The following is a 26,060-nucleotide window of genomic DNA, read 5'->3' as shown; positions in this document are numbered from 1 at the left end:
CACAAGAAGAAAACTAGAATTTGGTAACTCACATTCTCCTCTCAGCTACACTGATGCCTGTAACTGAAGTCAATGGAGTTGTACCACAGTGACTGAGGATTTGGCTTGGGATATGAAACAGTTATCCAACAGGTTTTTTTTTTATTTGCCAAAACCAACGATCTAATGCCATTTGCTTTCTGTCCATGTCTGGTGCCAGGGTAATACACATTTCTGATCCAACCCTCAGAGCATATTCATTTGTAAGTTAAAAAAAAAATAATAGAAAGTTAAGAGTTAGCTATTTGGCTGCTTTCAATGGCACTAATAGCTTTTTGTCTTTTGAGAAACAAATCCTCCCAGAGAAACAAAAATGCAGGTGCAATGACAGTACTAAGAAACTTGTCAGCACAGCCCAGGGAATTTCCTCTCTAGTTCACTATTTGCAGTTTCCTCTTGGTCAAGAGTGGCTGCAAGTTGTTCCATGCAATACCTGCTGCAACCCTCTGTGCTTTCAATGGACCTTGGCACTGCAGTTCCCAGAGCACAGGTGAAAACCAGCATTAAATGAGAGCTTTGCTGCCAGCCTGGGCAGAAAAGGACTGACATCATTAGTAGCATCAGCCACATTTATCCCAGCTCTTCTTTGCCAAAGTTAGGGATGGAAACTTGGAGAGAGCCATCAAAGTTTGTACTGGAGAAAGTTATTTTAAAATTTATATTATGCCATGTTATTGACATATCTGAGGTCTGCTTTTGTTTAAGGTTATGTGTATTCATGTTTTATTTGCTAGCACCCTGTATCTTAAGTTTCATCAAAACTGATATAACTATGAGGTATTCTGAGAAGATTAATTACTCCTATCTAACTTCTCAGTGTCTTCATTGTCCAAACTTCATCTTTACAAAGAAAGGCCTCACAGCCCTTAAATACCTTCTATTCAAAATTCCACAGATCACTTCTCTCCCACAGGAAGTTAAATACAGGCTCTTGAGGCAAATATGGCAGCAGATTATGTAGGAAAACAACCTGTCAATTATTCATGTGTTTTTAACTGTCAGTAGTGTGGTACAGCAAGTGGAAAAAAAAAAAGGAGGAGAGCTATGACAGAGTAATGAGCCATCTTCTCTAAAGATCACCAGTAAATGCTCTGCTGGCCACAAAGAACCACAATTAAGAGAATGCTGACACTGATAATTAATGAGCTATTTAAAATGTGCAAATGAGAGTACACTTTACGAGCCCTATCACCTGTGGGTGAGATTTTGGTAGAATGTAATTCACGGGTGCTCTACTTGGGTAGAAATAAAACATTTCATTCATTTCAAATTTTCACTGTTACAGAACAGTGGCTCAGATATCAGAATCACACCTCATGGCACATCTTAATTAGAGAGATGAAAGAAAACAGAACTTCTTCTGTAGGGAATGAATGAGAACTGATTGAGATTTTATCTTTAGCTTAGACCTAGGTTAAGATGGCACCAGAACAGACATCATTATTTCTAATTTCAAGAAACTACTTGATTCAAGAAAAGACTTGAAAAACACATGTTTAAATCCCTTCCAATCCCAGCATTTACTTAAGAGCATGATAAAAGAAAACATATATATTTAAATACTATCTTGAACTGTAATCCCTCTGCATACTGAGACCCCACATGCATTATCTGAAAAATCTCATGTGTCTTACACATCAGCAATAGATTTTATAAAATTTCCTTTTACACTGCCGAAAAAAATAAAGCAATTTCAAAGATGACTGGCAATAGCCAGGAAATGCACCACTACAGTTCTATCTTACTGTTAGTATTTCTAAATAAAATTGTGCTCACACTGTGACTTTCACCCCTGCCACTGCGTTTTTCTCTTCTTTGACCAAGGAATGCCAGCAAGGAGTTGTACTCTAAATTCCTATTTTCTCCAATGGGCATATGGGTTCTCCTTCTTCCCTGTCTGAAACACCTGAATACACTTTCTGTGATATTTATCTATTTTTCTTCGTTTTTTTTTCCCCTTTGGCACCATCTACCTAGGTCACGTGAGTACAGCTTTTTACTGATGACCTTGCCTTACCAAAAAGAAAACTTGCCATTTGGTTTGGTTTGCTAGTCACCTGAACAGCATGAGCAAAAAATTCTGTGGAAAACGTGTGCTTAAACCCCGAGTACGAGCTGAAATATGAACAGCTATATATTCAGAACATCAGAAATTAAAAAAAATAAATAAAAATAAAGAAGGCACACTGTGTTACAAAACCATTCTTGTTGAGTTATCCATCTCATTTTACTACCCACCCAGGACTCTAGAGGTAAAACAACAATACACCTTCTCTAATGTTCAACACTAAGCTAAAATCAAACCTAATTGTTTTTTCAACAATACTGAAAATTCCACCTACTAAGATTAACAATTTTGCTCAGTGTTCATCATTATTATTTTAATATTGCACTAGAAAGAAAATGGAATTGCCATATGGTGGAATTATCATGTCAGACATCTGTTACCTCCCTCTTATGGAAAAAAAAAGCACTTCAATCTATTCACAGGCTAAGCAAGCTGATAGCTATTATTAATATATAAAGATATTTATTCTACAAAGATGTTAAGTGTGGGATTAAATTTATTGTAGGATTTTCTTTACAGGCTTACCTGTATAACACTAAAAACATAGATAATGCTCTCTATTTCTGTGTGGAACTCAGCACTACAAAAACTATTGCAAAATTTTAAATACTAAAGTCAGTTAAGATTGCAGAGGAGGCACTGCCTCGACAGATTTGCAAAGCTTTTCAAACAGTTGACTGAAAACATTGGGCTGATCTCAGCCATTTACAGATTTATGTCTAATTAGATGAATATAATACACACAAAACACTTTTCAAACACTGGTCTTATTTGGATTTTAATTTTAAAACCTTCTCTTTTTTTTTATTTTTTTTTATTTGCCCATACTTAGCAATAAGGAATAATAATTTTTAAAAAATCACACAGAAATAGGTTTGAACAGGAGTTTTTCTTTTTTATTCTCAGTGTGCTGATGATAAAAATTGAAAAACTATTTTTGGTCATCAAAAATTTTTCTTCCATCAATCACTGGGGAAGGCAATAACCACATCCTGACCCCTTCTCTCCTGCATGTGTTTTTAACCATGACCATCATTTCATAAGGAAAATACTACAACTGCCTTTATGCCTCATTTAACTATAATATTTGGCCATTTTAATCACATTAGAAAATATTATTTCTAAGATTATTCCCGTGTATATTGACACAAGTGACCACCACCCACTCCAGGGACAAAAAACGTTACTGTCATTATCAGGGAAATATTTTAAGCATTCATGCTATCCTAGTTGCAATTGGACATCACCTCACCATAAAAATGTAGCAAAAAAAATTATGTTTATACACTCAAATACATATGCAAATACTTAATTTTTAGAAGGCAACACATATCTAACTACCACTGCCATCTTACACTGTGGGATATGAAGGCATTGATAATGCTTTGGTATGGATTAGATCAGTTAATTACCAAGTCCATCACACCTACAGAAAATGCATTCAGACTGTCATGTTCAATACCTCTAGGAGTCTGGAATTAAGCAACTAAGTCTTCGTATTAATGTAAGGAATTATCAGCTTTTCTGAATGCATTAAGTCTAGATGGATGTCCCTAAAGCATTCAGTAAAATTCCCAGACACTTAATTTTAGTGAATTTGTGGCCTCGTGAAACATGGAGACAGGATCTACGCTCATTTTTCTGAAACATGACCTGAAATAGACATAAAGAAGGGGAAATCTTTCTCTTTGGAATTTATTAATGCTAGCACATTTGTGAAAATCACAAGAGAATCTGGATAGGAAGAGAAAAGCAAATGATCTCTCAGTCATGGACATCAGAACCTCACTCGTGCTGTTCCCAGCATCACTCAGCACAGATAATGATGTCCTGCTTTAAAAACCTGAAAATAAGATGCTATTGTCATATGACGTGTATCTAAGGCCATTTTTTCTGACTTCATCCTTTTTTTCTAATTCATGAACATGTCAGAATCTTCTCTGCATTTACAGGGTTTTGCTGGGAGCTGAGAAAAGCCTGCAGGCTGATGGCCATTTCAAAAGTCCTGTCGACCTCTTCAGTCTTTCTTCTTGGCAGGATCCACCCACAAAGCCCTAAACATTTAGCACGTGGCTGGATTTAAAGACCCAGCAAGATTAACACAGAACATTGCACCTTCAAGTGTTTTGTTCCCCTTCCTCCAGGATCTGAGGGAATGTCAGCACCATGGAATCTCTTCGCTCGGGCTTCCTCCCCCGTGGTTTCTGCTCTTTCCAGAGCTACTTCTACCTGCTACCTGTTCTCCCAAAACCTGCTTGCACCACTGTGCTTTTAGATACAGACACAGTCTGAAGTCATGATGCATCTGAACACATCAAAGCCAGGAATGGATTTGATCCTCAGCCCATCATCATCTCACAGCGGGGAAGTGCTTGGTTATTTATTAATGGAGAGGAATATATCATCAGAGCTTCTGCAGTGAACTTTAAGAAAATGGTTCCTATTTCCCACCCCATGCTCCTATGCACTTCTAGGAGAGAGTGGTACAGTTGGATCCAAGGAAAAATTTCAGTTCTTCACTTCCTTAATGGAGATGCCACTGCCCATCATTTATGTTCCCTCTTTGGAGAAACTGGCAAGTCTCACAGCTTTCTTCCTTGAATCCCTTTGGAGACTTTACTGCTCCCCTTCACAGTAAAAAAATTCCAATCTAATAACTTCAGCTGGCTTTTAAAAATGTGCATGTCTGTGTGTGTATAAATATATGTGTGTGCTCGTGAAACCATACTGCAAAAAAGAGACATTTCAACAGAGGTTCATTAAGTGATAGGAAAACTATGCAAAGAAATAAATGCTGCATGCAAAGTTATTCATAACAGAATTGCAGATGTTCTAGGCAGAGAGCATCAAGACATAACACTTAGGAAGTATCTAACTCTGAACTAATGCCAGCATAGAAACAAAACATAAGTTTCAGCTGTTCGAATCAACTGTTGATTACTGAATGAAAACAAATATTTAAAGACAAGTTTAGCTAACAGATTAAATTAAATAAATCAATAAATCACACAGTACTTATTGAGTTATTCAAGACAGACATAGGATGTTGATACTACCCACAGGGGGGAAAAAAGGGTTTTGAAGAAACCTTCTATATTAATTTATTAACTGAAAGTCCCAAGAAATGTTTGATTAAAGAAAATGATCTGCAGCCTGTGAAGCAGGCATGCCTGTGAATGAAGATTTGGTCTTAATAACTGTAAGTGAGCAGAAAGGTTTCTCACATTGCTGTCACCGTTGCGTTTAGAGGAAATGTTCAGTATTGAATACAGCTGCATCACCTACATTTTGAAGAGCTATGATACATGCTTGATGTTCAACAAAACATCACACTGTTGTAATCAGGCCCTTGCCAGCCACACATAAAAGCAGGTTGCACACTGCAACTTGCAGCAATTAGCCTGATTAATTAGATATGGAAAGAAAATTCATCTCCCAGCGCTCATGTGCTGTGGAAACCCTTGGAATCCATTGGCTGGCTGCAGCAGCAGGACTGACACTGCTGCAGTGCACTGGGGGGGCTCCAAGTGTGGCAGCACTTTGAAGTTTTATCAGGGCAGGGTGCCTGCTCTGGGCTCTCACCACTGAGGAGAAGGAGGTCACACCCTGAGTCAATTTGCTTTTCTTTCCCTCGGCTCTCAGGAATCACACACAAAAGAAACGGAATGTATTATTTCATGCTTTCTGAAAGGAAATTGTGTGAGCCAAGCTTGTAAAACACACGGTACTTCAATCATAAAAATGCACCAAAGGAAGTGGTTAACGAGATCTTCAGGCTTAGCACGGCTCCAGAAAGTGATAAGGGGACTGAACGACTCTCGCTTTCTTTTCACGGGAGAACAGAAGCTCTGAGACACAATACAAGGATTTCTATCCTTCAAGGCTGCTGAGAATCAGTGACTGTAACACACTCAGCCTTTTTCAGCCACCCCAAATGCAGAAAAATGCATTACAGCCATGGGATGGTACAGTTAAGGGTCACCAGCTCAGCACCAACCTTTTGTTCCATCTGGGTGGAACAATCCCATTTCTGTGCAATCCTGATGTTTATTTAGTGTGCTGGAAGGCACTGAGAAGGAACAGTGGAAGGCACAGAGTGTGAGAGAGTGCCAAGCATTTCTTCATGTGAGGACCCTTCCTACAAAGAGCTGTAACTGCGAGGGAAATATTTCACTGGCAATAAATCACTGCCTAAATTTGTTGTTTGCTCAGCAACAGTTTGATGCTGTCCCATGTTATGCAAAGGGATGGTTTAGAAATATTACTGTCCTAACATGACATGAGCAACTTAATAGGAATAAAGAAAGGCAGCATGCTATGAAAAAACATTGGTACCAAGATGATTGCTCTACTAAATTTCACCACATTTAAAAATGGTAATGTGTCAGAATTTGAGACTGGATAAGACCAATCTGGGTTAAAAAAAACATAATAAAGCAAATTGTTATAAATTAACTTGGTCATTTAAACATGAAAGAACAACAAAATTAAAGCAGCAAGTGGCCTGAGATCCTTTTCTCTCAAACTGAACTTAAAAAGAAATTTTATTTGCAACTAATTAACCAGCAATTTATGCAAGCATCTTGCCATTCTTTGGATTATTAACACTGCTGTAATTTCATTTACAAGCAGATTTTTTCCCCTGTGTGTACACACCATAGGGGGTAGTTTCAAAGCAGTGCTCAAGGTTTCAGATAGATCCCACTGGCTGAACATTAATTCCATGGTTTGGCTTCCTATTGGAGGGGCTGGAAACCCATCCCATCTGGATGGTGCCTCGTGAAGTTAATCCACAACAGGGCCAAAGACAAACCAGAAGTCTTTTCTGGATTGTGCAGCGCAGTGGGAATGAAGCAGCGTTGCTGACCACGTTCAGCTGTTTCTGTGCCTGTAGTTTTCCATGCAACTGGTGAGGATTTGCCTTTGGTGCTCCACTGTGCTTCAAAGAGCCTCTATGGACCACAAATGCCAACAGCAACAACTAACTAACAGCAAATCTTATCTTCTGAGCTTGGCACAATTAAGGATATTAAGGTGTCATAGGACAAGATTTTCAAAGCATTGATGGAATATAGAAACATTAATGACCCTGAGGAACTTCTGAGAAACTCATCCTAAGCACACACACACACTCTGCTCTTTATCATCTTTGCTTTTTAAACACAAAGCAGGGGAAGACCTGGCTCTGCAATATGCAACAGGAGACCGGGATTGGTGCCAGAACTGACACAATTTAGCTTCTCTGGGAGCTTAATGTCCTTGATATCTTTATGCTGAACCAGATTTGACTGAATTGGTCAAGAAATGCAGTATTTATTGAGAGGGACAGACAGACAACCATGAAGTCGTCTAGGTCATACTTGAAAAGAACAAAACAACGAGCCAGTTCAAGAGGCAATTGTACTGAATTTTCTAAAGCCACCCTATTTACACAACTTCAGAACTCCAGCTGAAAGGCAATATTCAATATGTAAATATTTTGCAGTAGAATGGGAAAATCTAATGTGATCAGGTAGAAATATTAAAACAAAGATAGAGAAGTTTAATGTTCAGTGTCTTCTTTTTAATTTTTTAGACACATTGAGTGACAGTGATGTTGACAATTATGTTTTAAAACAGTTAATCAAATGATCAAAAATCACTAGAATAATCTTAAAATTCTTAATATGATATTAAAAAAAAAAAGAAAACAACAAGGAAAAGTGCAAAGGTTTCAGGCACCTAGTTGAATTTCTACTTGCAATTGATACTTTCACAACTATCATTTTGCACAGAGATCCTACTGCAAATGAGATTTGGCCTGAACACTCAGATTTCCCAGGATCTGTCAAGCTAAGGGACCTGTATGGGTGCTGAATACTGGGATACTGGAAGCTGTGGGATTCACTTTACACGAGTGAGCATCTGTTGAGTCAAATCCTTGTGATTTATCAGAGCCCTGGGGAAGAGCTTTGCCTGCTGGGGCTGATGAACTTTGGACAAGCTGGTGTGACCATCCAGAGGAAGAAGTGGAAGCAGATACATGAAAAGAACACGCTTGTGCATAGAAACAGGACTTTGCCAACCATACAGTACAAAATTTGAAACCAAAATGGGTGGAAAAAACCTCATCCTCCTATTAATGTTACCTTCATTCATTTAATGATCAGTGTATCTCTAGAAAACATGCTCACATTTGCTGTCCTGTGTAGAGTTCATGTGTTCAGCTACCATTCTTAAAATTGAACTCTCTCCATGGATAACTCCCCTGTTTTCTCCAGTGCTTGTTTTTATTTGGCAGGTGAAGTCTCTGAGCCCAGCCTGTCATTGTCCTTGCTACGATGAATGCTATTTAAATCTGCTCCTTCAATATATGTAAAGAAACATACCCTTCACCTGATGTATGCCCTCCAAGGCAACTGACCAAATTTCAGGTCACTGATTTAGTTCTGCCTGACCAAAAATCAGTACCTATTGTTCCCAAACACGTAATCAACTCACAGTGTATAGCAGTTGCTGGCTAAGTGGCTGAGTGTTATTGATAAGAGCCCATCCTGATGAGAACAAGGAGGACTGCCAGAATATGTTATGGAAAATTGAAAAAGGCTATTTTGCACACAATTTTCAGAAATGGTTTTACAGTGCGTGAGAGTAGAGGCTGCTCTGTGGATAGGCTGTCATAATCAAACCCTAAGAAAGGGATGAGAAATGAGCACATTATTCTTGATTTACTATCACTTCATTTGTGATTTCCAGTTAATACAGATTCACAAAGCCATGCCAAAGAGTTACTAAAGGCCTGATTGGGCTTTCCTAATTCAAGCAAAACCCATTCTCTAAGTCCTTCTGAAGCCTTTCAGGCTTCTGCCAACTCTTGCAATTTTTATTGCAAGCCTTGCAGTACTCAGTGTTTAGCTTAACATTTCAGCTCCTGGAGTTCTACAACATGAGAATCTTGATTTTCAGTTTTAAAAGATGTTTATTATCACCTTCATGACTTAATAGAAAAACTTGCAAATTAGACTTTTTTAAAGTGTTAAAAATAAAAGGCAAAAAGAAGAAAGAACTTTACTGTATCATTTTGCTGAATAACTTCATAAAAATTGATATTCTTAGACAAAATTCATGATTTCTGAGTCCGAGTGCACACTTAAGGCTCCCTAAAAGTTAGCAACACATATTTTTGCTTAACACAAGTCCTGTTCTTGCAAAAATTAAGCTGGGGGATTTCTTTCCATACTCATAAAGGTATGCAAGATGTTGAGGGTCCTCCCTTGAAGTGCTGGGGGAGCAAAGGACCTCTCTCTCCTTCAATCCTCAGCTCCCTGCCAATGGCTACAGCTTACCCCAGGTGTCAATGGCAAAGTGTGGAGCAGAGCAAACATCTCACTGACCACCAGGCTGGTGCCAATTCTGCACCAATTGCTTGACCAGGCAGCCCAGCTGCCTGATGCACAATCTGCTGCAGCTCTGTGGTGATCCTACGGCTGTCTGAAAAGCCTGGATAAAAAACCACAGGGCAGTAAAGTGTCCCTCCCACAGTCGCTGCAAATCTGCACACTTGTCAGTGCTGAAACAACACAATGCTTGCTTCATTTCCCTCTTCCTCCCACCTCCTGACTTCCTCTTTTTTCCCTCCTCCTTACCTGACACCTTTTGTTTATTCTATGAGATACTGGAGGCAGGGACTCTCACTTCCTCTGTGTCTACTCAGTGCATGGAGGCTGACAGCTTGAATGCCATTATAATCAAAGGGGGAGTAGGGGGCAGGATTTAAGGCACTAAGGAAAATCAGGCATTCTCCTACTATTGGCATTCAATAAGCTTTGAGTACATTTCTCCCCTTTGAAAAATTTACATTTCCTAGTGCAATAATTAAGATGTCTGTCATCACCAAAACATCCATTGTTAAAATATTTCCAAGCTGGGAAAACCTTCATTTAGAGTCTTCAGCAGAAAGCATTCCTTTCTCAGAAGCACTAAGACCTCCTTCATCTAAAATCATGCACAAGAGTATTCAACATACTTTCTGGAAGTCCCATGTGGATCTTGCATCAAATATTGCTTTTGTTAATATCTGTGAGGGAGCAGAGACTCCATCAATTAAACATTGCAGGTTTTTTTAAAAGAACCTTTCCTATAAATAGAGATTTAAATGATCTTCTTTAAGTATTGCAGTCTTTAATTGAATTCAATACCTCTGCAAATGGAGCAAACAATCTCTGACTGATTAGATCATCTGCTTCTATTCTGTTTCAGCGATACACTGGTTTGCAGTAATGTAAGGTTTTTTTCATTAGCAATTGCTGTCCAGCTGCATATTTTCCTGAGTAACCTAATTAATGCTGGAGAGGTAACTTTTCTTCTTGTGCATTACCGTATGTCAGCGTAGTTGACACCATTGCAGAGGTCATATATCAGTAAAAATCAGGAAAAAAAAATGTAAAGGACAAAAATGAAAGAGAATGAAGAAATCAAAGGTAGATTTTTTTTTTTCATGAGATGGTGAGTGCCTTCATCTCCAGTGACATCAAGGTGAAAAGTGGTTACTCAGCACCCTGCAGGACAGACCCATGGGAGCCCTTTGGGTCACAAGCTCAGAAATTATTACATGCAGGTAGAATAAGAACCAGGTATGAACAAAGAGAAGAAATTATGTGCCTAAGGTGATTCAGTAGCTTCCTAGGTCTTTGTTGCATGTGTAGTACAGCATCCTGCAGACAAATTTCAGCTCTGACTTTGGGGTGTTATCAATCTCCCAAAATCAAATCATGGGCCAGATGGCAAACTGTGCTCCAGTGCAGTCCCTGACTAATTAAGTGTATAAAGTGACAGGTCATTCTACCAGGCAGGACATTCAGACACAGATGAAGTCAAGAAGGGCTCATTTATACACTCAGGATGCCCCAAGTGCTGCAGTGATGTTACCATGGAATGCTTTCCTCACAAATGTTGCTTTCAGGCTCCTAAACCAGGAGTTTCCCATCAGATTCCCATCAGATTCCCATCAGATTCCCATCAGAAGTCCTTGCTCCAGCCAGGCTAACAGGTGAGAGAGGCTGATCAAAACCTTCACCCTCAGGACCTGGTTTGCAGCCATGCTCTGCACCTCTGGGCAGTCCTGGAACCTGCTGGAAGGCTCCCCTCTCACAGTGGGGTGTCAAAGAGCTCATGGTATTTTGGCATAGCCACTTCAGCCAAAAAGGGATGAGGAAATGGCACAACTGCCTTGAGGCCACTCAGCCCCAGTGGCAGCGAGCCGCTCTAAAAAATTGAGTGGATGTTCTGATAGAGTCAGTGAGGGCCATATCTTATTTCAGGCACCACAGCCCAGAAACAGAAAAGCTTTAGAAAATCATTTTGCCTTAATTGTTTTGTTTTCCCTCTTCGGAAATATTTACACCTCACCACAGTTGTGAGGCTAAGGAAATTTTCTTCCAAAAATATCCCACTGGAAAACTTAAAAAATAAAAGTCTTAGTGGCTAAACATGAGAATAGTGTGCAAATTATGCTGGGGAATACTCCCAGAAACTGAGGCCAACTGGCAAAGCAATTATACCAGTAAATTCCTGCTGCCTACAGATCAGGCAAGGTGACAAATGAGAATGGTCCCTGCGACATTTTTCCTCCAAAATTGGGAGTAACGTGAAAGAGTGGCAGAGGCCAACAGTATGCTGGGAACTGGAACAGCTTAACTTTGTTTAATTTTAATTTAGTAACATTAATTTAGCTCAAATTATTTCAGACCATGAGGATGTTCTACATTTTAGAGACATATCTTCCCTTCAGTAAATTTGGTGAACTCTCAGATTTTGTTGCTGCAAATACTGAGGTCAGACTAGTTGGATAATAGAGTGTAAGATACTATTTAAAACAGAATTAAGAACAAAGAAAATCTACTGCTATTTATTAAAACTCTGTAACTCACTACAATAATTATTTGAAACCTCCTACAACTTGCAAGTCAAAATGCTTTTTTTAAGGCTCATTTTTAACTTAAATGTATTGCTTCAAGTTGTTAAATAACAATTTTTACGTTTACTTTATCATAGTTTTTGATCCATAGCACAAAGCATACAAAGATACTACAGACAGAAAAGCTGAAGTGTCAAATTTGATGCCCCAATTCACTCTGTGACTTGAGGTTTTACACAGAAAACAGGCAGCTTGACCTCAGCCTGTGTCTAACCTGCATGTGCTTCATTCTTGAGCAAATGAACCTTATTCAGCACACCCTGTCTCTCCCTCATGATGCTTTCTGCGCTCCTTGTCCTGCTTCTGGATCTCAGGGGTGTAGCTGTCTGTCATGGCTTGATGGCACAGTGGGCACACAAGCATGTGAACCAAAAGGACATAAGAAAAGCTTTTAGCAGTGTACTTTTTTTTTTCTTGGTTTGGTTGAGGGGGTTTTTGTTTGTTTTGTCTGTTTTTTTTTTTCTATTTGTTTGGTTTTTTTTTTTGTTTGGTTTTTTTAAAGAAAGAATAAATATAAAAGAAGTTTTATGTTTTTAAAGCACAATGTCTGACTGCTGTTACCCAAGGATATACACAAGATGAAGGTTAATTCACTCACCTTCTTTTCTCCCCTCCTTTCCCAATATTTAAATTCCCCCACATATTATACAGAGATCCTGACAAAACCTGAAAGCAACTAAATATATCACCAAATTCATGAGATGCAAATAACCTCAACATCAACAAAAGTAAACAACAGCCCATGACTTGGAGCCTGAGTCTCCCATGGTGCAGAGTGCTCTTAATTCCCTCTGCTGCCATTGCCTCGTATGAGGAATACTGCCAGAGAAGATGATCAGTCGTGGGACTAGAGAAAGTGCTAATTCCCTCTTTGCCAGCCTCCTGCAACTTTTTGTCTTCACACCTCCTTCCTGTTCCCTCTTAAAACTGAGTCTCTTCTCTCTATCTCATGGATAAAGTCACCACTTCATTTCATTATCTCTAATTCCAGACATCCTGCATTCCTACACTGAAAGCAATCGATGTAAGCCATCGAAGGAAGAAAGGGTACTTAAAAATATTCACCACTATGAAGATGGATGGATGTAACTCAGCACCAGAACAACCTGAACTGGTAGGCTCGCCTAATTTAGAAGAAAAGCAAAGCCCTTACTTCCCCTCAAAATGCTGGTGAACGTCACATCCATGAGACGCGTACGGCAGAGAACTTTCAACAGTAACTCATGCATTTCTTTAACGGGACCAATTTCATCTGCAGAGGGGATGCGACAAAGGAAGCCACGCTCAGAGGTGGGAAGATATTTGCAAAAGGCGAGGAAGCCGACTAACCTGACCAATGGGTTCTTTGGTCGGAGCCTTTCCTCTCCTGGCGGTGCTGGTGGCCAAGGTGGTGGTTGTTTCCATGACTGACGTGGACATCTCCGACTGCATCGCGGTGGCTGTGGACTCGGTCGTCATAGAGGAAGGCACTTCACCAACAAGTCTCACATTTCCTTCTATCATGATGTTGGCATCATTTTCTGCTGCCATATTCAGAACTTTCAAGCCATTGTAGTAAAGACCAGAGAGCTGGCCTTGGAAAGGGTGGCCACGTTCCTTGCCTCCAATTTTTATGGTTGCTTGGCTATTGAAGATTGTGAGCTGACGCCCTGTGAAGATAATATTATATACATGCAAAAATGTTGACTGTGAACGCTGTACTCTACACGAGTGATAACAGATTGTCATGGGGTGAAAAATGAGAGCAATAAACTATAAGAAAAGGATTTGACTCATAATTCATTGCTTTTTAATGAGGTGTCCATGAAATGTATAAATTTTGAGAGCGTTTGCATTTTTCTTAATTTACGACGTTTTGAGATTTATATGTTTTTTGCTAAAAGGCCAATCAAATATATTTGCAAATGTGTTTGGCACTACAAGATATACCCCTCTCTCTTTTACCTGAAAGCAGTGTTAGCCTTTTGGTGTGTCTCAAGAATGCCAGGTTTTCTAATTCCTTAAGATAACTTTTTCTTCATGTCTGCCAACATTTAAAAGTTGTTTTTTTTTTTTTCCACACAATGCAGCATAGAGCCTATAGCTTTATGTACAAATGAGTTTATGTATGTATAGACATATACAAATATGTATATACACACAAAGTTTATATATATGCCATCAAGTCACTAGGTCAAGTGAGTTTTAAAGAATTTATGCAGTAATTTGTTGAATCTCTAGGTAATGGATATTTACATTTTTAATTAAATATTTCCTTTTTGCAGTTAAATGTTTTATTTCCCTTCAACATACACACTGAAAAGAAACACATGGTTCACACTAAGTATCTCAGAGGCAGATTCAAAAATAGATGTCTGATTGGCTTTCAGCAAGGCTATCAATTAAAATAAAAGATTTTAGATGTAAAAGTGGCTTCAGAAATGATACACATACCAATGGAGAAATCATGGCACATTTCCATTAAACAGAGAAATCCTCAGCAACAGTACCACTCTTAGTAAATAGAATAGTCACTTTAGTGACTATTTGGTTTCTGCTCACAAAAAGCATGCACACAACTTTAAGTTCTGTTTTAATTAGTATTTGTTCCAAAATCCCCTTAGAAGGTTGCAAACGTTAAAGGGACTTCATTTTGATTGGCAATTCATATTGCCCACTATTTAAGACACCTACAGTTTAAACAAATTTTTTTCAGGACCATAATGAAGATATCATAACTACAGATATTTTTAGTTAATAATTTAGAAGCTGGAACATGTAATATAATCTATGAATGATTTATAATTTTTGGTTAATGTTTGCTATGAGTACCTTCATAGATTGAGTTAGTGGATTATATTTAACAGTCCCTTTAACCTTAAGTTAACAGGGTAAGATTATTAAACAGCTGGTACTTCTAGAAATGTATAGAAATTATTATACAAGGTATGCAAATGTTACTCTATATTTTACTTTTTAAAATTTGTTTTAATTTAGTTTTACTGAAATTTATTTTTTATGTTTATTAGTGTTACAATGAAGCACTACTTGGTTATGTTCAAATTATTTTTTTATTTGAAGTTTTAATCAATGTTTTTTACCTTTGTCGAGTAGCCATTCATCAACTACTCGACCAAGTCGATATGGAATTCGCTGTCTAGCAATCGCCAGGCGCTCGTTATCATTGTTTCCTTTAAAGTTTAAAGAGACATTTCATTGGTTAAAATCTGTAAGGTCAAAGGTTAAAAGTTAATACTTAAAGCTTGAGCTATACAGTTGCCACATGATTTTTTGAAATTTGGAATTTTAAAAAGTGCTACCTAGAACATTTCATGGTTCAGACTTTTCATTCATTCATTTATTTTATTTTAGCAAACAAAATTATTCCTATGTTAATTGAAAATTAGAAATCTGCATTTGAGCTAGGTTATTAAACTTATGTTATAGACAGACCCAAAAAACAAATTTAAACATCATCGAATGGCTTTACAAAAAAATGATAGTTGACCTCAGGGTTTTGTCTTTTTTGATGTTTCTTATTAACTAGTTAAACATGTTCAGGTGAAACAGGTTTAAGTTTTCAAAAGACATCCAACCTCTCACTCCAGGTTAGTCATTTAAAGAAGAAGAACACAACTCTTAATCACCATCTAAGGCACACTTACTTCTTCTGTCTAATAATAGTCCTGCTGTAACTTACTCCTAAGCAGAAAAAACACACATTTCTTCTCTTCATTTAAATAAAATTCAGAGATTCAAATACATGGTACAGAACAGACCAGGGCATTCACAGTTTGTACATTTTCTTAAGACTCCTTGACAATGTCTTGAAGGAACACCAAGGCTTTGACAAAAGTGACTTGCTGAAAGGTAGCCGGGTTCTGAAACGTGCAAGTGCTTTAAAATTTAGCAAGAGGCCATCTGTGGTGGGGTTTCATAAGTTAAGAACTAACCAGAACACAGCAATGCAAAGGACAAACTTGGCATATTTGCCAGCTGTATCTATTCTCAGTCAGTGCAGAGATCTCTGACTTCTTTAAGTAAAACAGTGAGATGAAATAAGGCTGGTGCAGTCAGAAAAATAGCAGATGAGGAATAATTAGGGAAACACTTTAAATATTTATTTGTAATTATAGTTTTTTGTGTTTGAGTGATATAGCTGTGATCCCTCAGAATACCACTTAGAAAACTACTTAGGAGAATGGCAAACCTAAATATTTCCTTCAGCATATAGGCTTTTGGTGGCAGCAGAGTTTTAGACCAACAGTATCTTTTTCTGTCATTGTATTGGTTCATATTAGTAAAGAATCTGAGAGATAAGAAGAGCAAGATGGGTAAAAAGCAGTCATTCATAAATCATGTCCAAATACAAAGTCAATCTTATTGGCTCAAGCGTGCATATTTTCTTTGACTTCAAAACCCATCAAACCAACCAAGAAACCAAGTCCTGTATGTGCAGTGGAAATGTAAGCACACACTGCATTAAGCCCACATAGTGCTCAGAAAGATACGTTCTCGAGTTAGAAGTACCTTACTGCTAACTTTCAAACAGAAATATTATCAAAATTCGGGAGATCCATGTTCCAGTTTGTCCCAAAATAACAAGCCATAACAGGCTTGCAGGGAAGAGTCAGTACAATGCCCCCTCCCAGAACAGCAAATGAAACCATGGTGGTATGATGCAGATTTTTATTCTGCAGTGCTGAGAATTGCTATTTTCCATCTTTTATGCATCCCTCACTTGGTTTAGCATGGCCATCATTCACCATGCCAGAAGCTGACCTATTTGCTTTTGAGGAGATGGCCTTTTCCTGTTCCTTCCCTTTCCAATATCTAATCATAAAACAGTTTGGGTTGGCATCATTGCAAGGGACGTTTGAAAATCATCTCTTCTCACCCCCCTGCTATGAGTAAAGACATCTTTCACTAGATCAGATTGCTCAAGGCCCATTTGACCTGACCTTGAGCCCTTCCAAGGATGGGGCGTCCACAACTTTTTTGGACAACCAGAGAAGGTGGTTCCACAATTTCCCTGAGTAAATATATTACGTGAACATCTAAGTGTATCTCATATTGAAAAGTGCATGGACATATATGCACATGTATAAAATATACACATTTTGTTTGCATGTACATTTCTCTCTGTTCTCAGTGTTTAGATATATTTTCCATAAAACAGAACTGAAACTGAACATCAAATGTTTTACAGAAACTTTTCCTTCTGTACCACTCCAAGAAAGTGAAAATTTAGAATTAAACACATCACAACACAACCACTCTGATGATGTGAGAGTACAGAGAGTTTTAATTTTTTTTTTCCTGTTATGATCTTTAAAATTGCTTCTCTTTATCCTGGCCTCCTTTTCTTACAGCAAACTTCCTGTTTGAAGTTTTTTCCTGTTCAGAAAAAAACCCCATAAGAAATGTCATGTGACCAACTGAGGAACAAAAAAAATAAAAAGGAAAAAAAAAAAAAAAAGGTATGATCTTATATGTTTCTGTTCTGGATTTGTATCTTCCATCAGAATATGTGTGTATATATGTATACCTAAACCAGTGAGGTAATAAATTTATATTTTCTGATAGTCAGTTACTTTTAACACATTTATCTTTTCAATAAGATGTTTTGACAGTTTTTATTGAGGTTTTATCACTTGAGTCACTGAATAAGTGAGAGAACATCCTATTTCTAAAAGGGTTCCTTAACTTACAGTAAATGAATCATGAGTTTTAGTTAGTGTTGCGTACCCTTTTTTCTTTTTTTTTTTTTTTTTTTTTTTGCTTATCTATATTTAAAAAAAAAATGGGGGAGTAGGTGAAATTCTTCTGTGTCATTTATAAAAAAGGCTAAGTTGTTGAGAAGAGGTCTGTGGGCACAAGGAATGCATTAACATAATGGAAATAAGTCTCATGGATAGAGATCATCATTCACCCATCAGCTTCAGGCACGGTTACTCACTGGATGCCTTTCATGAACAAACACTCTCTAGTTCCCAAAAGAGCCAGGAAGTTATGGCTAAGTGTTCACGACTGGGAAGGCATTAAACTGTGTTGTTTATTCACCCAGTAGGTGCAGATCAGCAACATGTGGTAAGAGAACCCACCAGATGGGATCCTCGGTGCTATTGCAACTCTCTGTTGTAATTCCATGACTAACGCGGGATCTATCCCAGGCAAAGCCCACTCTCACTACTCTGCAGCTGCTCCAGAATATCTCTAGGGTGATCCTAGAAACTCCTCTGTGACCTAACAGCATAAATTTAATCTTGGCCAGTTTATACATTTCTTTGAATTATTGAAATAAAACATACAATACGTATGGTTTTTGAGACTATTATAATGTGATTCTGTCAATAAATTATGTTTTATGCTAGCTGTAGCAGTCCTGCACCACTGGGAGCAAAATTCAAATGAAAAGCAAGAAAATAACAATTTGATTTGTAAAGGTCACACAAAAAAATAATTGCTGATTACATTAGCCCGTTCCTCATCAGAGGAAAAGTGCACTGTGAAATACATCTCAATTTGACACTATTACATTAGCTTAAATTCTTCTAGTGCATAGTATAAATGGAAAGGTTAGAGGGAAATGGTGTGGAACTTATCTGGATTTAGCTTCAAGGAGAACACATGGATTTAGTAATGATGAAACCAGTAGACACATAACAACTACATGAAAAAAAAAATTATATATAGAACCAAAAATAACAGAAACTCCATTAAAAGCAACAAAAGTCCTATTTACTACATAGTGAAAACCACACATAGTTCCAATAACTACTTCTTCCCAAACATCTGGTTTGGGTCATACACTCAGCTACAATGAATCTGGATAGACCCAGTAAAACTGTATGCATTTCCCTCATCTTATAACCTCATCCCCAGTAGAGAAATCCTGTTTTCCTCAGGAGTATTCAGGTCACGTTTTTCTACCTTCCTTTATTTATGCTTGTTTTTACCAATATGGTGAACTACAAGGAACTTCTTCAGTAAAAACACTTCCAAGAAGGTTAATAAATTTTTTCATGCTCTAAATAAACCTGTGGCTTTGATATTTTATTCTGTTACCCATCTGAAAGATTAAGTGCTCTGGCAGGCACCCTTTCAATTGTAATTCATAAAAAAAACCCTGATGTGCCTAAACTTTAATTGTAGACAGCTATGTGACTATCCAGCATTACTCCCCCAGGTTATACGGCCAAGATTTCTTTGATTAAAAAAGCTGGGTGGAAATGATTCACTCAGGATGTGCACCATGACATTGTCTAACCTGATTGAATTCTAGATGGCTTCATTCTTCTGCCAAATACACAATATTTTGTCACAACAGAGTGCTAATTCCATACTGGCAGAAAGGCTTCAAGGGAATAACAATAATTCCAAAGAATCAAGGTAAGCAGAGAAGAGCAGCAAAGGTCAAATCTTTGAGTCAGAGTTAAATCTTGTGTCACAACTGAGAAGACGCAGTCCAAAAAAACTTTAATCATGCCTTTATATCTATAGGTCAGCTGGGACAAACCAACTATGTGAACTTCACTAATATGTATTTTATCCCTCCTGATTTATTATATTGTCAGGGCTGGAGTGTAATTCTATTTTGTGCTCTGAAATAAAGGTGTCAGTTATTGATGTGAAATAGCAGCATCCTTGAAAGGGAATAAGTGAGAAGGTTGAAAATCGTGAGTCTGTGAAGAGCAACCTAGACTAGAGAGTATTTTCTTTGAAACAAGCCCTTTAACAGAATACAAATTCACATTGTTAGTCCCGGAGATCTGTTAGGGAAATAAATAACAAAGTGATGAAACCAAGGTCTACCTCCATTTATAAACAACCCTCTTGCCCTAGTTTTGCTCATCGTGATCTTGACGCTGCTCCTTCTGAATCATGACTCCCCTGACATCTGCAAGAGGAAGGCAGAGACCCACATCATTCCTCCAGATGCAGTTAGGATGAAATCTGACTGAAATGTCAATTGCATGGCATGAGAGGAAGCCACAGCAGCTCAGGGTGGGATATGGGGGCAAACAGTCCACAAATGGTCTCACATAGCCAGGAAATGAAATCACAGTCTCAGTAATGTCCCATACTAAAGTTCTTTCATACCATCTATAGCCATCTTTGTGCTCACATTCTTGAAACTGGAGTAGAGAAGAGGTCCAAGTTCACCTCAGAAAGTCACTGTGTTAGTGAGGGGCACTGCTCTCAGCTCTGTTTTTGCTGAGTGCTCACAGACTTGTCTAGCCCGTGTTTGATCCAGGAGTGAGCTCAGGATGGATTAGATGAAGGTGTATGTCCTTTTCTGCTGCTCTCCTTGTAACAGTGTGTGGGGAGAGACACAGGAGCAGGCAGTGGTCAGTCTTGAAGGTGTTGTATGAGGAGTTACATACCCAGGAGGCTGATTTGGGCCTCCTCCAGTGCTTGAAGGGAAAGTAGACACAGAGCTGCAGAATGTGAACATTTTGAACAAACCTTACCACCAGCTCAGTGAGAAGATAAAAGTGAAAAGAAGCTCTTAATTTAGAGAGAGAACCTGTAGCAAATAAGTAAGAGTGCAGCTCTTCAATGCTTTACCTTCTCAAGAAAATTTAACCTAGAAAGAAACCGCCATGAAGTACAGCTCCTCTAAACTCTGAAGCACCAAGCCTGGCAAGTTCATACTAAATGATCATAATATAATATGACCCTTTACACCCTACAGGAACTACCAAATTCCTTATAATGAATATTAAACATCCAAAGAGACTGTTTGCCCACAGAATGACTGATAGCAGTCTTCACAGAAGAGTAAAATCTCACACTAGGGGCTTGTAAGACTGCTAAAAACAAAGCAAAATTTAGGTTTGCCTTTAAGAATATGATTACCACATCTATTGAAAGATGTTCATTTATCCTACAGACTGTACCAAAACATCTCATACTCACCTGCAAGCTCCCTATTTCATGCCTGTGTATTAAACAAAGCAAATAATATTTTTACATCTTTCTACAGGATTAAACTGCCAACCCTCATTAACCTCTCAGGAGGAGAAGAACCTTCACTTTAAATCAACTACCTTCTCCCCTGTTTTTGTTTTTGATTATTTTTCACTGGATTAATTACTAAATAAATGAAGAGTGTGCTCTTCCTGACTCTCACTTTCTCACTATAATACAGTGACTCAGTTTGTGCAGTGTTGGATGGCTTATTTTGAGAGATTGGTGCATTATATCAAAAACAAGCAAGAGAAGATGAAAAGCAACAAGAAGCAGATAAGAAAACATAAGACTTGGCTGACAAATTAAAGGTCATATTTTGTTATCTGGAGTTTTACAGAGATCCTTTGTACTGTATTAAAGGAGCTAATATTTTAGGGCTGCTGCTAAAATAGGCAGGACAATTGATAGGAATCACTGAATTGTTGTAAGCATGGTACCATGACCCACAGTAGAGTGACATTTTGCAGTTCTCCAAGGTAAAAGGACTCTGAACTGTTTCTAAATCATAATGCCACAGCATTTAAGGTTACCATTTCTATATGAACTTAACCAAAAGTTGACTCTAAGCAGTTTCTTATTCCATAGACTTTCAACAAGTGAAAAATGGACAATGTTTCAAGCCTATTGCATTGAAAATTATCTAGATATGAGATAGCAGCTACTGAGGGTGTTCTACTGACTTTTTCCCAGGTAGCAATCTGGATGATCTTCATTTCATGCTAGAAAAGAGGTGCTATATAGAATGTCTCTTGACAGAAACAATACATTACATAAATGAACAATGGCAAATGGGAAACACTGTGCTCAGCTCTCATTTTAAATTCCCACTGGGCTGTAACTCCATGAATATCCAGTATTCAGGTAGAAGCCATCAATAAGAAAGGAATTATTAACTGTGTAGTAAGTCTCCTAATTAAGTTTAATCACCACATAAATTCTGAGATCAGAATAAGGACAAACTGCCAAAAGGTCATTGCTCATATCCCTGCATTTTACTGTAGCCAGTGAAAGGCTTTGGAAAAATCTATTTATCCCATAAGTTATTTGTGGACTATTTGCAACATGAAAAAGTTAGCTGAAACAATTGGAAAAATCTTTTGGAGTTAAATCCTGCTCTTGGTTATGTGGTGATAAGAGAAAATAGAGTATTGGCCTTCAGTTGTGATCTCCAAATCTGCTGCAATTGGACTGCTTTAGCAGATTGTTCAGGGGCAGTGCAGGGTACAGATAAAGTCATGCTCATTACATGACCAGATTCATAAACACTGTGTGAAATCCAAAGCACTCAGCATCAACCTTCATCAACAGCACACGAACTAACTTCACTGCAGCTGCGAATTTTAGAGACATTGATTTCATGTTCATTCAAAAAAGATGCTGGAGTTAACCCCTATGGCCCAAAGTCCTGGGACATACAGGTGTTTTACAGCGCCTGTCCAGGCTGTACCAGCTTGTTCTCCTGGGGACAAGCATAATTACACACAAGCCAACAGGAAGAAAACAGATGTCATTGTTTGAACCAGATTTTGCCAAGCAGAAAAAAACCAAATGTGCCCATATAGACAGAAAATGGCATTTAAGAGATAAAAATCTGTTCTGTGTCAGCAGTGCAGGCAAAAAAAGAAAAAAAAAAAGAAAAAAACCTAGCCCTTGGCCAAAGCAAGCTCGAGACTTTCAGTTCTGTCTAAAAGTGGCATTTCAATTTGTGTATTTAAACCTTGCAGACATTTTACTATAAAAGAATAATCTATTTCAAATGGAAAGGTTTAAACTTGCACATATAATGCTTTTGGCAAGACACAGAAACAGAAACTGTAAATAATAGAAACAGATGCTCACTGAGATAAAAGCAGAGGAGTGCTTTAGGACTGCAGAACTATAATGGGACAACCACCATGGAAAAGCATAATGGCTGTGAGTAGACTCCCAGAAGAAGTTTAATCTTATCTGTTAAAAAATGAAATAATCTGATTTCCTATTTATAGTATCTTTTTTAAAAAAATCACTAACAATTCCCCTGTAACCTAAGATATGTTGCGTATAATTTCAACTTTTTATAAAATGCAGCTCAATTTCTAATAATGTGCAACACATTTCCAGTTAGCTAAGGTTTTTCCCCTTGTGATTGATTATGTTTTATATATACATGGTTTTTTTTTGGTGTAGTACAGCCTAGAATACCAAGAACTGTGAAACATTTGATTTTGTTTTGAGATGGCAATTTTGAAGAGAATCGAAAAGTTCAGTGCTCAGATGCTCTGAATTTCTATATTCAAAACTCTTCTATATTTTCTTTCTTGTAGGGTTTAGGAGGTTCTCAAGGAAGGGAAAGTCCACCATAACACATTTGTCACTCTCCTGATAGCTCTGCTTTGTGACTTTTCATACTCTCTGTTTAAAAACAGGACAAAGACCCTGGCTGCTGGGTATAGACCCTGTGTGGGGAACAGGCAGGAGAAGGGCTGACACACGCTCATGGAGAGTCCAAAGGCTGCCAGTGCTGGCACAAACCACACCTGTGGAAAGTCCATTTCAGTGCACCCTGTTCTTCAGAAGCCCATGAAGACACACCGAGCATCGAGCACGGAAGCAATTCTCTGGTGCCTTCCTGCATCATGCCCTGAAGACATGGACAGATCTCTCCTGGGATGTTTTTGGATGACAGATGGTGTCGAGGAAGCCTTGGGCCTCCAGAAGAAAAAGCCAGTGACTCCAAAGCCAGTCCTAACACACGTGGATCCTGCACCAGCTAAACCAAGACATCCCTGCGCTTTAAGCTCTTGCCCAGGACACACTTTCACGTGAGGAGCTGCTCTCTTTTAAAAGCTAACAAAACCATATTTTGGACAGGCAGTGCAAAGCTGGCAGCTAGCTTTCACGTAGGTCTAAATTTATTGGCTTGATTTTCAGAGCAAATCTAAGCTGAAACACCAGAATGAAGAAACAATCAGTACTGACCTATTTAAGCATAAATGAATTTAGCAAGGAAATAGATTATCACTATTCAGCTGTCAATATGTTTAATTTTTCATTTTGTTTTACAAAAATCCATTGGCTGATGCAATACCCACAGTGTAGACCTGAATTTTACTTTGAAACACTTATGAAATGTTAAATGGGAAAAAGACCAACTTCAGAAAGAAAATAGCTCGGCTAGCACAATTTACACATCTACTTTTTCTCAGGGAACCACTTGACCTTTTAAAAACATACTGAAACCCACCATGTTGAAATTAAATAAGGCTATTATCATCTTTCCAGCTTTATGAACTCTTGTAGCTTCTCTAACACGAAGCACTAATGCATTATTAAATATAATATATTATGCTATTTAAATTATTTTTATTTCTAAATGATGGCACTGAGCAAAGTGAAGTATTAAATAAGCATCTAATTCAAAGCAGATAATACTCTAACAGCTAAAATGGGCAGATGACTTACTAATAAAATATTAATACATTCCAGTTTAATAAGCATATTTCAAGACAAAATTCAGGCCTCTGAGCAGGAAGGACTACATCAGTCCATCAATCTACTGTTCATCATCACCCACTAAAGTACTGCCATGGACTCAATAGATTCCATGGGAAAAGGAAGCTGCCTCCTGTCCTTGCTTTTATTCCTATGTTCACAGGTTTGCCACTGCTTCTAAAGCAGAACACTGAAACCTGGAAAGTATGAGGCTGAATTATATTCAATTAACACTAAAATATGTCTAGCTGCCAGGGTGGGTTGTTACCACCAATAAAGTACAAGGCTAAAACAGGATTCTGACAAGGATTGGACTAACATCCCATTTTGTTTTCTGCACAGAACACCCATGGTGCTTGCATCCACAGAGCTATGACAGATAAGGGAAGTGTACAGGCAGCAGATTATTTTTGACACACTCCTGCAGCATGGCTCATCTCTCCAGCTCAGCTGGAAAAGCTGCATGCAGGCTTACTCCGTGGCATGCTCTTTAACTAAAGTCAGCTACTGCAAAAATTACATGCAACAAACTGTGAGCTATCAGATAGAGTGGATAAGCAAGCAGTTAACTAAAAATCATTCCTTACAGGAATTTATCAGGATTTATGGATATATAAATATGCAAAGCTGAGAAAGAGAAAGATAAATGTTTTATTAGGATTTAAGTAATATTTCCAGTGTTCTCTTTTGCAAGTACATTCCCGATTTGATGCAACAGGACTGACATATTTAAGGCATCATCTGGCTTTTGATTAGCACAGTAATGTTTCTGGATATAGAAATGATACCTGGAAACTTTTTTTTTTTTTCCAACTCTAATTCCAGGAAAGTTATTGCTATATCTGCATTATGGACACAGTGATGCCACAGCATTATTCTTATATTGATAATACACTCCTAAAACATAGGACTAATGTCAACTGCACATCAAAGGATATGACTAAAGCAGGTGTTCAGCCATGAAACTATTCTTTGGTTAATTTATAAGCCCCTCAATGAGGATTTTCAGGGAACCACCTTCCCCTGATGTGATGACACACCATGAGGTAAATCTCTCAGAAGTGAATACCAAGGCTCACTGTTGAAATTCTGTGCTCATTTCTTCCATGAATTTCTTAGCTCTGGTTACAGCTTTCTAGGAACAGCTAAAGAGCACTGCAAGCATCTACTGGCTTTTTTTTTTTTTTTTTCCTCCTGAAAGCACTTAGACTGTAATCAAGTCACTGCCTAGTTTTCTTTTTGACAGTATAAATCACTTAAGATTGTGCCTCTCTGGGGTTCTCATTATGCACACACCAATTTGTTTTCTTCCATAGAACCACAGACCCCAGGTGCAGACTTTGATACCTGTTCCAGAGCTTGTTTCAAAGTGCTGCAAAAGGTGGTGAAATCCTCCCCAGTCCTTAATGCTTTAGCCTTTTGTGCCCACAAAGCCATTTCCATAAACTCCTCTTTCACAGCCTTGTGTGACGCTCCATGTGGAGAAACGAGACCCCCCCACAAGAGTCTTCTTGGAATTCTATTTCTCCAGGACACTGTCTACATTGCCATAAGATTTTTAGAGCAGTAGAG

At 38.1% G+C, this 26,060-nt stretch overlaps 1 protein-coding gene across 22 annotated transcripts in view; it reads right to left on the bottom strand.

Annotated features, from left to right (window-relative positions):
- The window catches only part of NRXN1 (neurexin 1), a 673,696-nt gene that overhangs the window by 82,363 nt on the left and 565,273 nt on the right, over positions 1 to 26,060 (bottom strand). For 14 of the 22 annotated variants that reach the window (XM_053937300.1, XM_053937286.1, XM_053937282.1 and 11 more), the window contains 2 exons: positions 15,143 to 15,232; positions 13,392 to 13,711 (listed from right to left, as the gene is read on the bottom strand). In XM_053937300.1, the coding sequence (XP_053793275.1) occupies positions 13,392 to 13,711; positions 15,143 to 15,232 (410 nt within the window). The remainder of the gene's footprint in view (positions 1 to 13,391; positions 13,712 to 15,142; positions 15,233 to 26,060) is intronic. The other 8 variants (XM_053937297.1, XM_053937294.1, XM_053937293.1 and 5 more) reach the window with 1 other exon arrangement.

The sequence above is a fragment of the Vidua chalybeata genome, chromosome 3 (genome assembly GCF_026979565.1).
Source record: "Vidua chalybeata isolate OUT-0048 chromosome 3, bVidCha1 merged haplotype, whole genome shotgun sequence".
NCBI classification, from domain to species: domain Eukaryota; kingdom Metazoa; phylum Chordata; class Aves; order Passeriformes; family Viduidae; genus Vidua; species Vidua chalybeata.
Note: the sequence above shows the minus strand (reverse complement) of the source record. Positions and strands in the feature narration are given on the sequence as shown.